The sequence below is a fragment of the Lissotriton helveticus genome, chromosome 3_2 (assembly GCF_964261635.1).
Source record: "Lissotriton helveticus chromosome 3_2, aLisHel1.1, whole genome shotgun sequence".
Classification (NCBI taxonomy): Eukaryota; Metazoa; Chordata; class Amphibia; order Caudata; family Salamandridae; genus Lissotriton; species Lissotriton helveticus.
Genome location: NC_136062.1, coordinates 84,723,783 through 84,738,890, shown reverse-complemented (window position 1 = coordinate 84,738,890; position 15,108 = coordinate 84,723,783). Strand labels below are relative to the sequence as shown.

General features: G+C 39.8%; 1 protein-coding gene across 1 annotated transcript; it reads left to right on the top strand.

Moving 5' to 3' along the window:
- Positions 1 to 5,233: 5,233 nt before the first annotated feature.
- LOC144826476 (disintegrin and metalloproteinase domain-containing protein 9-like) lies at positions 5,234 to 10,606 on the top strand. Its single transcript, XM_078684839.1, has one exon. It carries the CDS (start codon positions 5,612 to 5,614, stop codon positions 7,829 to 7,831), a length of 2,220 nt encoding a protein of 739 aa, XP_078540965.1. The 5' UTR covers positions 5,234 to 5,611; the 3' UTR covers positions 7,832 to 10,606.
- Positions 10,607 to 15,108: the final 4,502 nt, after the last annotated feature.

The following is a 15,108-nucleotide window of genomic DNA, read 5'->3' as shown; positions in this document are numbered from 1 at the left end:
GGGCGGTGAGAGTTCTACCACCCCCAGCCGACAACATGTTGACAAGGGGTTTGTGGTCAGTCCTTAAAGTGAATTTCGTGCCCCAAATGAATTGTCGAAAATGCTGTGTAGCCCAAGTACAAGCAAGGAGCTCCTTTTCTATAGTAGAGTAATTAAATTCAGCATCTTTTAGAGTCCTAGAAGCATAGGAGACAACATATTCACCAAAACGATCCCTTTGCATCAAAACGGCACCAAGTCCTACATTGCTGGCATCTACGCAAACAATGCAATCTTTGTGGATAGAGAAGGGTTTGAGGAAAGGGGCATTTACAATTTTGCTTTTCAACGAATCAAAGGAGGTTTGTTGTTCTGTACCCCATACGAATTTGGCTTGTTTCTTTAGCAAAGAGCGTAAAGGATGTACAATGGTAGAGTAGTCTTTCACAAATTTTCCATAAAATTCGGTAAGTCCTAAGAAGGATAATAGTTGTTCCTTCGAAAGAGGGGTGGGAGCATCAGTGATACTTTTTACATGATTTAGTTTAGGTTTTATGCCATCACTGGAAATTTCATGTCCTAAGTATTCAACTTTGGATTGTCGGAATTTGCATTTGTTAAACTTTAGAGTAAGACCTTTCTTTTGCACATTGGTCAGTACACTATGCAAGTTGTGATCGTGTTCCTCGACATCTACACCAAAAATTAAAATATCGTCTTGGAACGCAATAGCTCCTTTACAATTAAGAAGAACCTCTTTCATCAGGCGTTGGAACACAGAAGCAGCACTTGCGAGACCGAAAGGCATTCGCAAATACTGGAACATGCCTTCCGGAGTAACAAAAGCTGTAAGTTTCTTAGAATCTTGGTGTAACTCAACCTGATGGTAGGCACTAGCTAAATCGATGGTTGAAAAGACGGTAGCACTTGTGAGGGATGAAATTAATTCATGGATGTTGGGGAGAGGATGCTTGTCTACCCAGATCTCCTTATTCAAACTGCGGAGATCCACACATAGACGAAGCTCGCCAGAACTTTTGAGTGATAAAACAATGGGGGAAACCCAAGGGGACGATTCTATAGGTTCAATAATTTGTTTAGATACAAGATCACTCAAAATGTCTTTTAACTTCTCCCGATAGGCTAATGGAACATTCCTGACCCTGTGTCTGACAGGAATAGCATTGTCATTAAGCATAATTTTATGCTGAAAGTCTACAAATTTACCCAAAGTGTCTTTAAAAACATCAGGAAAACATTTTTTTGTGTTCTCTACAAACAAAGAATTATCTTCAGCATCGCAAATACTTAAAACATATGGTTCTCCCAAATATACTGAAGGATTTGCATTGGGGTCAAGTTTAATGCCGAGTAAGCGTTGATGTGGCCAACTAAAAATAGCAACACCTTTGGTGGCAACATAAACTTTTCCTTTGGCAAAACGATCAGCAACTTGAAAATCAGCCCAAAAGAAACCTTCGATATTTATTCTTTTACCAGTGTAACCTCCTGGAGATATGTCTGAGGTCAATAATTTCCTATCCCCCCAGAGACTTTTAAACAGATTCAACCCAATGATGGAGTACCATGAACAAGAATCCATCATTAAAAGAATGGGCTGGTTATCAACTAAGATGGTAAAAGAAGGAAATTCTTTCTGTTCAGAATCATCAACAGATAGAATACAATTAAAACTTTGTAAAACTTCTTCTTCTTCTTGGGAGATGTAATTGACTCTTTGGGAAGAACGACAAACATTAGCAAAATGTCCTTTCCTTTTACATTTTACACAAACTCTATCCCAAGCTGGGCATCCTCTGTAATTTCCAACATGGTTTGAGCTACCGCACCTGTAACAATAAATATTTTTCCTGTAGGAGACTTTATTTTCAGCAATAGTTTTATTCTCAACTACTTTCTTCTCATTGTCTTTTCTAGGAAGTGACCTGTTGGAACTGGCTGAAAAATTTTGATTTCTTACTAATGCAACTTCAGTTTCAGTGACTTGAGACTTGGATGGTTGACCTCTGATTTCTGAAACAAACAATTCGGATTGCTCAATGCCTTTAGCAATATTGATGACTGAGCTTAAAGAAGATTCTGTACCTAACCAGAGTCTTTCTTGGATTTTCTTGCTCTTGGTGCGCATCATAATTTGATCTCTGAGAACTTGTTCGTAAGAAATGGTCTCAAAAGCACAAGAACAAGCTAGAGATCTTAAAGCAGAGACATAATCCTCAATAGATTCATCTTGTTTTTGAATTCGAGAATAAAATTTGAAACGTTCCATAACAGTATTTATCTTTCTTCCAAAACGAATTTTCATTCGAGCACAGGCTTTCTCAAACACATCTAAGTCTCCAGCATCATCAAGTGGTGGAAGATTGTCGAATTCTTTAATGCCAGCTCCACCAAGACAGTGTCTGAGAAGAGCTAATTTGCGTTTAGCGGAACACCCATCTTTCTCTAAAACCTCAACATAGGCTAAGAACATTGGATGCCATAAATCCCATTCGATATTGGGATCACCAGCATTTTGTAAGAAATGAGGTGGCGCAGCAATATTGGACATGCTTAAGTATTTTTTTTTTTTTTTTTTTTTTTGTGACTAGGATAGTCTGGAAGATGATAATAAAAATGAGTGAAAAAGAAAAAATTAAATAATTAATTGTAAGAGTATGTTCCAGTACCTTAATGTCAGTAAACTGCTGGGAAATGGGTCCGCTTGAAAAACGAGGCAAAATGAAGGAGATATGAAGGAAAGAAGAGCGTCTTCGTGAGTACTGTTTTTCGATATATTATGTAAATAAACAAAATGGCGGCACGTCGTGACGTCGGACGTCTTAAAGTTGAAAGGTGATACCCACAATGCAGTGGAGTTCCGGGAATAGAAGATCGGAGAACGAAGATGGAAGCTCTTCAGCGTTGCTAGGCGCTTCTGAGTTGTCTAGATGCTGCGGGTGCATACAGAGCGGGAGCAGAGGTTCCGTGTGATTCGAAAAATGCGTGTAACGGAATCCAACACCCGGTAAGAAAAATATTTACCAAAACTGAAAATTTAATTGTAAGACTCACGGGTGGCGTTTCAGCATCGGAGAGTGGTAACATCAAAAGTCGAATTCAGCATTGTAAAATTGAAGGCAGGAAACAAGTTTTCCAGTAGCAAAGGTGAACGTTGTCATTCAAAAAGTCCTTATCTTGAAAGTAGAAGCTGTAGGTACCCAGTCGTCGCCAGAAATTATGTAGTAATTGAATCCAAGCGTAGGTTTGGAGTAACAGCTTTTATTGTAGGAATGACAACTTGACATCCACAAGTAGAAACAGGCAGTTAACACAGGAGCAGCTCACAGCAGAATGAGCTCTAGACACAGCAGCATTCTAAGTGACATCAATGGTTCTAGAAATGACATCAAATAGGAATACTACAGTGGTGAGTATCCTGTGCAGTTTGTTGTAGGGAGGAAAGTGCCAAGTGCGGTTTATTTAGGGTGGTTGGTGCCCTAAGGTGGTGAGTTTTGGGGTGGTGAGTACGAGGCAGGCACAAAACTTCTTCCTTCATGGATGCGTAAGCCTCTGTATAGGGTGATTCACCGTGTTACAAACAGTCTGTGTTTGAGAAGTGTTTAAAAAATGGAGTGTAGGTATGATAATGAACAGTGTTCAATATGGATGCTGATGAAGGTCTGGGGATTTTCGAATAAACAAGGTGGTGAGTCTTTGCTTTGTGATGTGACAATTGCTTCTGATAGTGATGCCATACCTGCAAGGCAGGGAGATGGGTCTGGTGTTTCATGCATTTTGAGAGATGCAAGTGAGAGAAGAATACCTGCTTATTTGAATGTTTATGTTTTTTGATTTTACTTTTGTTTACTTGTTATGTTTCAAGCTTTATTTAATACATGTTAATTTTTATATTCGTTGTGTTGATAAAGGGGAGAGATGTGTTATATTTATATGTTATGTGGTTCATCACTTTATCATTACTCACATCTTTCACTCATTAGAATGTTGCTTTCTTATGATGCCTTAGATAGTTCTAAGATGATGTCATGCCTGTGGCATCAGTGAGCAGTTGGTCCAGCTGTGTCTGGCATGAAGATGTTCAGGTCTTCCTTTGAAGAATAAATCCACTTAGAAATATTCCCAGACCTTCTTGATTTATTTATCATAACACTATTCCAATGCCCATTTATCATTCCATGATCCTGGACTAAGTGATAAGGACAATGCCGAAACAGGAATAGTAGTAGGAAGACAAGAACCATTACTTACCACTATTTTCTTATCCCTTAAACAAATGCAGGGAGAAAACCGAAGTGAAAGCCAACGGACAAGATTGCCTCTAACAAACTGCAGGGCGGGATCTAAGAAACTGCAGGGGGGGATGCGAAAATTGAATAAAGTCTGTGGAGAAAAATTGGGAAAATTAACTCCCCTGATTTTTTGTTGAAGCGCTCCGTTTCCTCTTCCTAGATGTCGGCAGGTATGCTCCAGGGCATCCAGAAATCTTAAATGTGAACAAATGACAGGCATTTTGATTTTTACCAGAGGAAGATGTCAAGTCAATTCCTGCTAACTTTTATTAGGGCTGAGAAAATTTTAAGCAAAGCAAAGCTAAACTTACATAGTCTCCCCAGCTCTGTAACATACATGTTTACAGACCCAATTCAGTGGGGGAGACTCACGATTTTTAAAGCCAAAACTGGCTTTAATTTAGCTTTCTCGCCGTGAAGGTGCCCCCTTTCCTGTGCAATTTAATGGAATAATTAAATACCCAATTTTTTTTTAATCTCTCAACTTTCTTGACGTTGGCATGTATGCTGACAAGAGACACGCATCTAGGGTTAGTCTAATGCATTTTAGTAGGTGTATCCACAGCACTGCACTAAAATGCATCTCAGCCCAAGCATGTGTGTAGCCAGTGCTAACCTAATTTTCCACTGTTTTGAAATACATACGTTTACCCTACTATGGTTTAACAAATAAAAGTAAGAAATTGTGGTTTCAAAAAATCATCCTAGTTAGTAAATGTTATTTTTCTCTGCGATCGCAATTTGCTTTCTAAATGTATACCCCTTATATAGCAAAGGTGGCATTGACGTAGTCGTTCTTTTATTTCAATTCGTGCTTCCACTGGTGCCCCTAGTCCCCCCCCCCCCCCCCCCGCCCCGTGGCCGTTGGTCCTGCTTCTATGTCTACTGCCTGTTTCAGCTTTTTTTTCGGAAATGTAGTTATCCTGTGGAAATGTGTCTCAGTGGCACTGACTGGCACACAGCTCGTCCCACACGCATGCAGGTTTGTAAATGCCACTTGTAGAACCTCTTTTCAGAACATTTTCTATGAGCAGTTCATTTGACGTTTAAGAATGGTTTGACTCGTTTTGGGTGGAACGGGGAACCTGCCTCCAGTCAACTGTCAAAGATCTAATATACCTTACGTCTTCCGCGCGCCACTCCAAGTTCACCAATCACCAGGAGACGCACACGTTCAGCAACATTTCACACCCCCGAGCACTTCCGCAATGACAGTGGGCTGCGTCAGACGCTTGCGGAAAGTTAGAGCAATGTTGAACAGGGCTAAAACTATTCGATGAGGAAGGGCACGGCCATATCTAACATGGGCGACACCTAACATGGCCGTTGCCCTCGCCGTTCTGCTCTGCAGCCTGACGCCTTGCGTCGGCCTTGATAGGCTTTACTCTGCGTCCGAAATAACGATCCCTCGTAGGTTGCTGCCAAAGAGTGACGAGAGGACAGATTCCTTGCTCTATGCAATAACCTTTGGACGTGAGAAGCACTTTATTTACTTGGAAAAGCAGAACTTCATTCCATCCGATTTAAGGCTGTACCTCAACGGCCAGCCATACAACTCACCACAAGACCTTCAGCCTTTCAAGAAGGACTGCTACTATCAGGGCTACGTCCTGGACAGCCCGAACTCAGCTGCCACGCTCAGGGCATGCACAGGTTTGAGGGGGCTAGTGGAGTTTGCAAACATCAGCTATGCTATTGAGCCCTTTCAAGTACTTCATGGCTTCAAGCACTTGCTCCACCGACTGGATAGCTTGGGCAAGGATCTGCTTTTCCCGGACAATGACACAGACGCACAGAGCAACCGAACTGTGGAGGAGCAGCTGTCCTCCAGCATAAATCCAGCCTGGCCTGCACCAGCTAGCCAGACAACTCGCTTTCTGGAATTGGCGTTGTTTGTCACAAAGGACTTGTTTGACAGTTTTGGGTCAAGTGTTTCTACTGTAACAGATAACATGGTCCTGCTAGTGAGTTATCTCAACACCAGGTTTAGTCCCTTGGATATACGCATCTTTATGACATCCCTGGATATCTGGGCTTCTTCAGATCAAGTGGACCTGTTGAATGGCACTACACTTGAGAAGCTTGACATATTTGTGTCTTGGATTCACTGGATTTGGCCCAAACCGATGAGCTATGATATTCCAGTCTTATTCTCATATGACTCAAGCATGGGTCGTGGGTTGACATTCTTTGGAAGAATGTGTTCCCAACAGAATGGGGCAATAATAGTGTATCCGCAGGATCAAGGTATTGAGAAATTTTCAATACTAGTTGCCCACATGTTGGGCCATAACCTTGGTTTAATTCATGACAATTACAGGGACTGTCAGTGTTCTGGAACAATGTGCGTAATGAATACAAACATTGGCAACACGTTTGGTGCTGCCACCTTTAGTAGCTGTAGCGTGGCAGATTTAGGAAAGTTTGTGTCAATCTTTAAGGCAGCTTGCCTCCTGAATGAGCCAGCTCCAAGGGTACAGATGTATCCTCGAATCTGTGGAAACAAGATTGTAGATGATGGGGAAGATTGTGACTGCGGAACAGCTACTGAGTGCTCAACTGATACATGTTGTGACAGTAATTGTAAATTAAAAGAAGATGCCAACTGTGCATGGGGAGCATGCTGTAATAATTGTCAGATTCTTCCCCAGGGCACTCTTTGTGGGGATGTAACTGATGAATGTGATCTTCCTGAGTATTGTGATGGGATATCACCAGTTTGTCCGGATGACTTCTTTCAACAAAATGGAAATACATGCGGTGATCAAAAGTGGTACTGCTACAAAGGTAAATGCCAAAATCCAGATGCACAATGTAAGAAAGTCTTTGGAGAAGGTTCACATATAGCTGATGCTTCATGCTTTGTGCAAGCTAATATTCGACAGGACAGGTTTGGCAATTGTGGTTCTGCTATTAAAGGATCCTATTTCGGGTGCACTGTTGAAGATGCTATGTGTGGAAAGCTGCAGTGTGCATATTCAAACCCTTTGCCATTCAGATTTGCAAAGGCCCCCGTAATTTACTACCCTGCAAAATCTTCTGTCTGCATGTCTATAGACAATTTAAAGAATTCTGATCTAACAGACCCAGCTTTTGTTTCAGATGGATCAAAATGTGATAATGAGAAAATATGTATACAGCAGAAGTGTGTCCATATATCGTCTCTAGGAAATACGTGTTCTGCATATACAACATGCAGTGGCAAAGGAGTATGCAACAATAAAGGTAACTGTCACTGTTCTACAGGCTGGGCCCCTCCAATGTGCAAAGATAAAGGAACTGGTGGCAGTCTAGACTCTGGCATCCAGAAACTCGAATTTGAGAAAATATCAGAGGATTTTGACTATCCACTTGTCACAGGTCTATGCGTCAGTCTTCCACTTCTTGTTATAATTGTTGTGATTATTAAAATCATAAAACGTGGTGGCTTTCAATGCATGAAAAAAGATGAAGACTATGACACTGATAGTGAAGGCCGGCCTAGCAGTACTTCACCTGCTCCTCCCACTTCTCCAACAAGTTCGCTTCACTCTCTGTGAAGAAAGTTCAAACTTAAACACAAAAAGAAGCAATCAGGATATGTAAAATCAAATGATTCTACATTCATTTTGTAGAGATGAAGGTATACATGAGCTAAACATGCTTGATATACACATTTATATATCTATGTTGCATCTACTCGACATTTCATTAGAGATGACTTGTGTAAGTAATCTGTGTAGTACACTATATAAAAACTGTCTTTTTCTGTTGAGGTTGAAGTTTAATGTAATGTCCTTTAAACTTTGTGGCTGTTTACTTTAAGAACGTGCTACATTGTTGTTCCATCAGCCACAGTTACAACTGATCAACATTCATTTTCCAGAGACTGTTACTGACGTCTCATTTTTAATCAAATTTCAGAATGATGTTTAAAACCCGGCAGAATTCTGAAAATGTCTTTAAGAATAATCTGCTGGACTTGCCAAGTGACTAAAAATTCAAATGTCAACTAACACCAGTTAGAGATTACTATTTTGTAACAATTATCCATAGACCTAGCCTGTACATACCATATACCATAATGTAATTAGGCAATTGGCTTCCACTTTATTCACTTTCAGAGAATATATGGGGAATTCACAAATTCACAGTGTTACCAATTAGCCATACATAACCGGAATATAACAGAAACATACTGCAATCAATAACAATTAAGTTGAAACAACTGAAAATATTAAATGTGTATTAATCATCAGCCATGTGGAAGATGGAACTTTAGTAAGATTTAATGCTGCACAGTTATTTCTGCTAGAATTAAATACTTGCAAACTGATGTTTGTGAACTCTGGGCGAACGTCTGCAGACACTGGCCCCTGCAAACATTGTTGACTACTGGCCGTGCTTCTGATGGTCATTATTTAATTTATTGATCATAAGTCCTCTTTTTAAAGATTGTAACACCGTTATCTGTACTGATGCTTAACTTTAAAAGACAGTTTTATCATCTTTAATAGAACTTGGTGAGGATTGAGGTTAATTGACGGCTGGAGGGCAAAATTCTAAAGGCTGTGATGAATTTACCCACTTAAGATCTTGGTCGTTTACTGGTCGATTCAAACTTCAGCTTTATATTTCCAATTCCTTTTGACACTCATTCCAGCCCTGCTCCAAAGCCTACACCTGGGTCAAAGAACTGATAACCCTTATTAGACCATTTGTGTCTTGTTCCTAAAAGGTTGTGTGCCAGAATATCGAGGACAAACATATCGCCACATGAAAATATTGACTACCTCTATAGCATGAAGGTAAGTATATAGTGATAAGTATAGATTAACTATTCTTAACTCAATATATATGTACTTTGACAATTTATAAACCATAGAGAGTAAATAGATGTTTGAGTTATCTAGTAAAGGCATACTTATCCCTATATACTTTACTTCACAATATTGTGGTTATCGATATTTAATCCTCGATATTCTGTTAGCAAGCCTTCTTAAATGAGAACAGCAAACCCTTATTCCATGATATGAAAGCAATCTTCATATGAAATTAAGACCAACATTTTAGAACTAACATTGTGTAACAGTATAGCCTTAAAGAGACTTGAATCGTAATACAAAATAAAAATTCTCATAGAATATATCTGAAGGGGTGGTGCAAAGTGGGATACATCACCTTTTTGATATGGTGGCGCTCTATTTATCAATTGTTTCTAAATTTGAGTTGAATTCTGCCTTTAGTGGTATTCATTTTTAGTTATATTTCTTAATATGTTGGTCAAAGCAGTGACATCAGCTGGTGTACCAGATAGATTGATTTCTTAGCAAAAAGACATTTAAGGGCAGATGTTAGGGTTTGATGGATGAAACAGTGTCCTTCATGATGGCGGAGGAAATTCTCTCTGCAATCCTGACAGAATTTCGTCTGCCAAATTTAGAGATGACTGCTGCCCAGCGGTCATCTCTGAAAACTGAAAGGAACCACCTTAATGGAGGTTCCAGTTAATGTATGAAATGTTTGATGGACGTCCGTCGTCAGTTTGGACGTCCGTCCACCAAAACCTTTACTTATTTTTTTCCCCTAAAAAACAAACTCCAAAGTGGGAGTTTCTGAAAAAAAGACAAACTAATCCTCTTATACCCCCCACACTCCCTGTGAGTTTTGTCCAAGGTGTGGGAGAGTCGTTATGTTTCATTCCTGTCCTTCACATCCAAGTTTGTCCTGGTGGTGACTGGCAGGAATGAAAGAGTCATTACACTGGCCAACCTAAATAGTGTCTGTGATGTAATGCCCTTGCTCATATGACTACAACTCATGCTGGCCATCAGAGAAAGTATCCCATCAAAGGAGCTATTCGGGCTCTAATAAAGGAATACTTAACATGTGCTAGTCTCTGAAGAAGGCGGGCATAGTGAGCGTTTGTCAGGCACCACTTGCATTGGGGTACACAGTCTGCCAAACTATAAATCCAGCCATTTTTCATTGTGGTGCTAAATTCAAGTGACAAGTGCATGCTTTAATAACATTAATTTGAAAGTGGAATACTGCTAAAAGTTTTAGCAGCCTGTTCAAAATCTTTATATTAGTATTATTATTTCTTTGTAATAGTTCAAGCACACAATATATATTCGAAAGGATTTAAAATGACAGAATTAAATCTGTGAATGGAAAATATGCAAAATAGATTTTTTTCTCCACCATAAATGTTTTTGTAAATTTTCCCACAAAATGTTTTATCCAATTTATAATGCTTCTAGTTGTAATCTCTTCTGTGCTTCCTCTTTTTTAATGTGTATTTTCTTTTTTACATTAAATACACTAGCACACCATTATGTTGTTTAATTAAGTTGTTCCCCACAATCACTTCTCTGCAAGTCTTAATAGATATGTTTTACTTCTGATTCTTTCAGAAGTATGTTACCTTATGCTCTCTGCTCCTCTGCTTTTGTCCCATTGTACACCATATTTCACATATTTGCTCTGTCCCTTTGCTTAAGTCTGTCCTTACTTTGTTTGCCTATCCACTCGATCCTCCCACTTCACTTACATTTACCTTTTCATCCTCTTAGTCTAGTGCTTTCTTTCCTTTAATCCATCCTTTCCTTGCAAATGACACACAGATCTTAAATGCTGTCTACTCTTAAATCGATGCTGCTGTTGAATGAAAATGGGGGGATAACCTTTCTTTTTGCAGCCCTGGTCTTGTATGTTGGCTAATGACTAAAGGTTGGTCTCAACAGACACTTCAGTGAAACTATTTAATGTTTTAACTGTAGTAGAGCTGCTCTGGGCGTATGGTACGTCCTGTCCCTAATAAAGCAGCTATTTATAATTATTATGTTGCAGAAATGGTTGGTGTTAGATATTTAGTTTCTAGTTGGCAGAGGTATGCACTCTGTCCAAGCAAGAACCACAATCCTAGTCAGGGTAAGTCAGATACACATTGTAAATTAAACTATGCTCACGCTCTGGTAGCTTGGCACAGTACAGGTACACTTAACTTAGGAGGAAATGTGTCAAGTATTTGTGAAACACTTCAAACAGTAACATACCGAAAACACCACATACAAACTCCACACCAGTTTAGAAAAATAGATTATGATTTTATAAATAAAACACCAAAACAACAAAAATCCAATAAGTAGAAGTCAAGATATGAATTTTTAAAGTATAAAAGTGAAAATAGCTCTTACAAGCATTAAGCGCCTTTTGGAGTTATCTGGTCTTGCTGGACCCAAGCAAAGTGACGTGTTGAGGCCGACCATAATGGAGCGCGGGCCTTGTACAGGAGCCATGCGAAGCCCACTGAACAAAAGTACTTTGATCCTGGTCGAAACAGCACGAAGCGGGGTGCAGCCGAGGTGATGCGTTGATGTTCTCCACGCAACGATGGCGAAGCGTAGAGTCCAAGATGCGTTAGTTCGGAAGACGATGCGTTGGGTTTCTCCACAAAGTCAAGGGGATGCGTACATCTTCTCTCACTGCAGCGGCAGTGATGCAGTGGTTCTGATGCGTCGGTTCCAATGATGATGCACTGGTTCTAAGTACGATGTGCTGTTTGTGTTCCTGCAACAGCAACAATGCATTGGTTCTGCTTCACGCACCAGAGGATGTCATCTCCACTGAAGCAAGCTCCTGGATCCACTTCCATTGTACCAGGCACATGAGCAAGGGGTAAGACTTTGATATCCCTGAATCTTAGAACAGGAGGCAAGCCAGCATGCCACTCAAGATCACCCTTGCTTTAAGTCGGTCAGTCCATTTCTTCCTCAGCAGGGCAGAGGGTAGCAGGCAGCAGGGAAGTACAGCAAAAAAAATAGTTCTACCAGAGCAGCAGTCCAGTAGAATGGCAGTCCATATAGCAGCACACCAGTCCTTCCTCCTGGCAGAGCTTCTTCACAGATCTAGTAGGGTCTAGTAGTGTGTTGTTTGAATGGGTCAGTGGAGGTGACTTCAAAGAGGGGTTTTGAAGTGCACAGAGGTCCTACCTCCCAACATGGTTCCAGACTCACTTTACAGGTTATGTGGCCCTTTGTTTGGGGTCGGACACTGCCTATTCAGCTGTAAGTGTCAGCTCCTCCCTCCCATCCTTACCAGGATGACACGTCAGGATGTGGATGTGTAAATGTGTAAATGCCACTCAGTCACACCTATCCTTCCTTTGCGAGTGGCTGTCTAGAGGGAATGCACAAATTCCAGCTGCCACCGGACATGTATTGAAAACAGGCTGCAGGTACACAGAGCGAAGAGCAGAGAAAGGCCATCTTTCTAAAAGTAAATAATACAGAGGTTGGGCCTATTTATTGTCAGCAAGGATCAGCCACTCTATACTTAAGAACAACAGGAAAATGCCAGTACTGACACAACTAAATGTGAACTTTTTAAATGACTGACAACGACTCATAATCAACGTGATCAAAACTAATTTCTTTAATTCATCACTGGTATTAATTAGAATACTTAAATATTTGTCAAAGTGTATGTCAAATACATCAAAACACATAATAGAGATTTTTAAACACATTTCAGAGCAATTTTTACAGAAAAGTGCAACACATAATTAACACAAATTCCAGTACAAAGCACCATAATTCTCATCAGGAAGAAACAACTGAACATATCCCAGTTCTCACATTTTTCACTCAAGAAGGGCTCCTACACTTTGCTGAATTAGCATCGGCCCACTAATGGTGAGGCGAAGCACCAGGTGTACTGCCACATCCCTTTATGTTACTAGGCTTTCCAAAGGTACATGAAATCAAAATCAAAGTGTCCATGAACCATTGTTCCCTTAAGGCCGGGTTGGTGCTGCTTGCAAAAAGACTTCTCTGGTGGTTCTAAAACTTGTTTACTCATTTCGAGCCCTACATTATTTGAGGGTTCTCTTGAGGTTATTGAACTTGGGGGGGGGGGTCACTAAAATAAAGGGGAAAAAACACTTATTATGCTATACACTTCTTTTTTATGTGAAAAAACTGTACACTCTACTCTAATGGTCTTAAAACTGCTTAATTTTCTGACTTAATTAATGGTATTGGGCCATAATGGTTAGTAGGAACCGTGACTATGAACGTCAGACTTCTCTTATGCGGTTAAATACGTTCAATAAATCAAAAGGTGCGGGATGAAATAACTGGCGATGGGTGTTTGATGCACGAAAATAAAAAAAATATCATATGGTTCTTATGCAATGAACCCACTTTGTTATTAAGTAATTGCTGATTTTATATTCAAATGTATTCTTTCACTTCCTTCATCACCTCGCTGCAACTTAATTCGTAGGCTTCGGTGGATGATCTCAAAGTGAGTGAGCGGTCATAAAAAAAGAAACAGTGGAGTGCATTGTATGTTGAAAAAATACTTCCTGGCGTTCGTGCTGTTTTGATTCTCCGGACAAGTGACAAAGGTGTGGCTGCGTGGAGTGGAGCGCTGGTGCCGTCTATTTTGACCGAGGGATAAAAGGTATCGGGCTGTATTGTCTCTTCCTAGTCAAAAGGTGCGTTGCTGAGAAAACAGCATAGTGTCCACACGTATTCTATGTATATTCACTAATTTAATGAAGCCGGCACTTCAAGAATGTTTTTCTTATTGTTTAAATGCCAGCGCATCTAAAATGTGGATACGTTGAAACACACGCATGTGCTAGGGAAATACTATGGCCACGACTTCCTTTATCTTCGGCACATTGTCCGTAGAATCATTCCTTCCTGCTTAAACCATGTCACCATATGAAAACCATGGGTTTCTACTCCACAGTTGCTTGTGTGTTTTTTCAAAACAAGTTACATCTGAATGAATGCTTCCGTCATTGGTCAACATTCTTCCCACCTATCTCATGTAAAAAGAGAGTTGATTGCATCCTGGGAGTTGTGGTTCATACTTTTCTCTTTTTTTATAAGAGATAATTTTAATAACAGTTAGATTGGCAAAAATCATCCTGGAGTGCAAAAACAAATATCAGAGTTGTTTAACAAGCTGCAGTAGCACCAGGTCACAGATTTTGGAGTTCATTCATTTCGTTTAGACCATTCCTCAATTTCTCAAAACAAAGTATTTCATAAGCTTCTTTTTGAACCAGTCTACGTTCAAAGTTACCTCCCCCTGGGTTTTATAGATGCCAAAATCATCTACTTGAAGTCTTCTTCAGAGTGATTTATTTCAATTATGGTTCACTTGTGGTGCTAAACATACTGTTTTCATATGCACGGTTTATGCTGTATAATTCTTTGGTGAATTTCCTGGTTGGTCTTTCCTATATACAATTGATGGCACATGCAGATAATGCCATACACCAAATTTTTTGTTTTGCAAATTGAAAATGAGGTATGTTAATACCTTGTAATATTGTATTCAAAATAAGTTCCCTCAATTGTTTGTGCATATGCAACACAAGTGCCTCATTTGTGATAACCCTCTAATGATGGAAGCATCCAAATCTGTCTCGGATCAGCTTTCTGTGTAGGTTGAGGAATGTAAGCTCGTACTATCTACCTTCCGATGCATTGATCTTTTTTGAGAGCAAATGGAGGATGCTTAAAGGAGGAATTCATATTAGAAAGTAGAATTAAATTCTGAAGGATTATTTTGTTAAATTGATGTGTGTGCAAACAGTAAGTTGAGACACAGACTAGATGTTCTAAACCTGGTTTTAATTGTTTTTCCAAAAGAGTTTCACGAGGGGTAAACCATGCTTGTTTCATAGAGTTTTTTAAGTTTCCCGGGATATCTATGCACACCCAGTTTATGAAGTAAATTGTTAGCATGGAAGAAATAATCATCATTACTTGAACAATTATGCTGTATCCTTAAAAATTGTCTCTCAAACTTTTGA

Coding starts and splice junctions, on each gene's coding strand:
- LOC144826476 (XM_078684839.1), top strand. CDS start 5,612: ATGGCCGTTGCCCTCGCCGTTCTGCTCTGCAGCCTGACGCCTTGCGTC.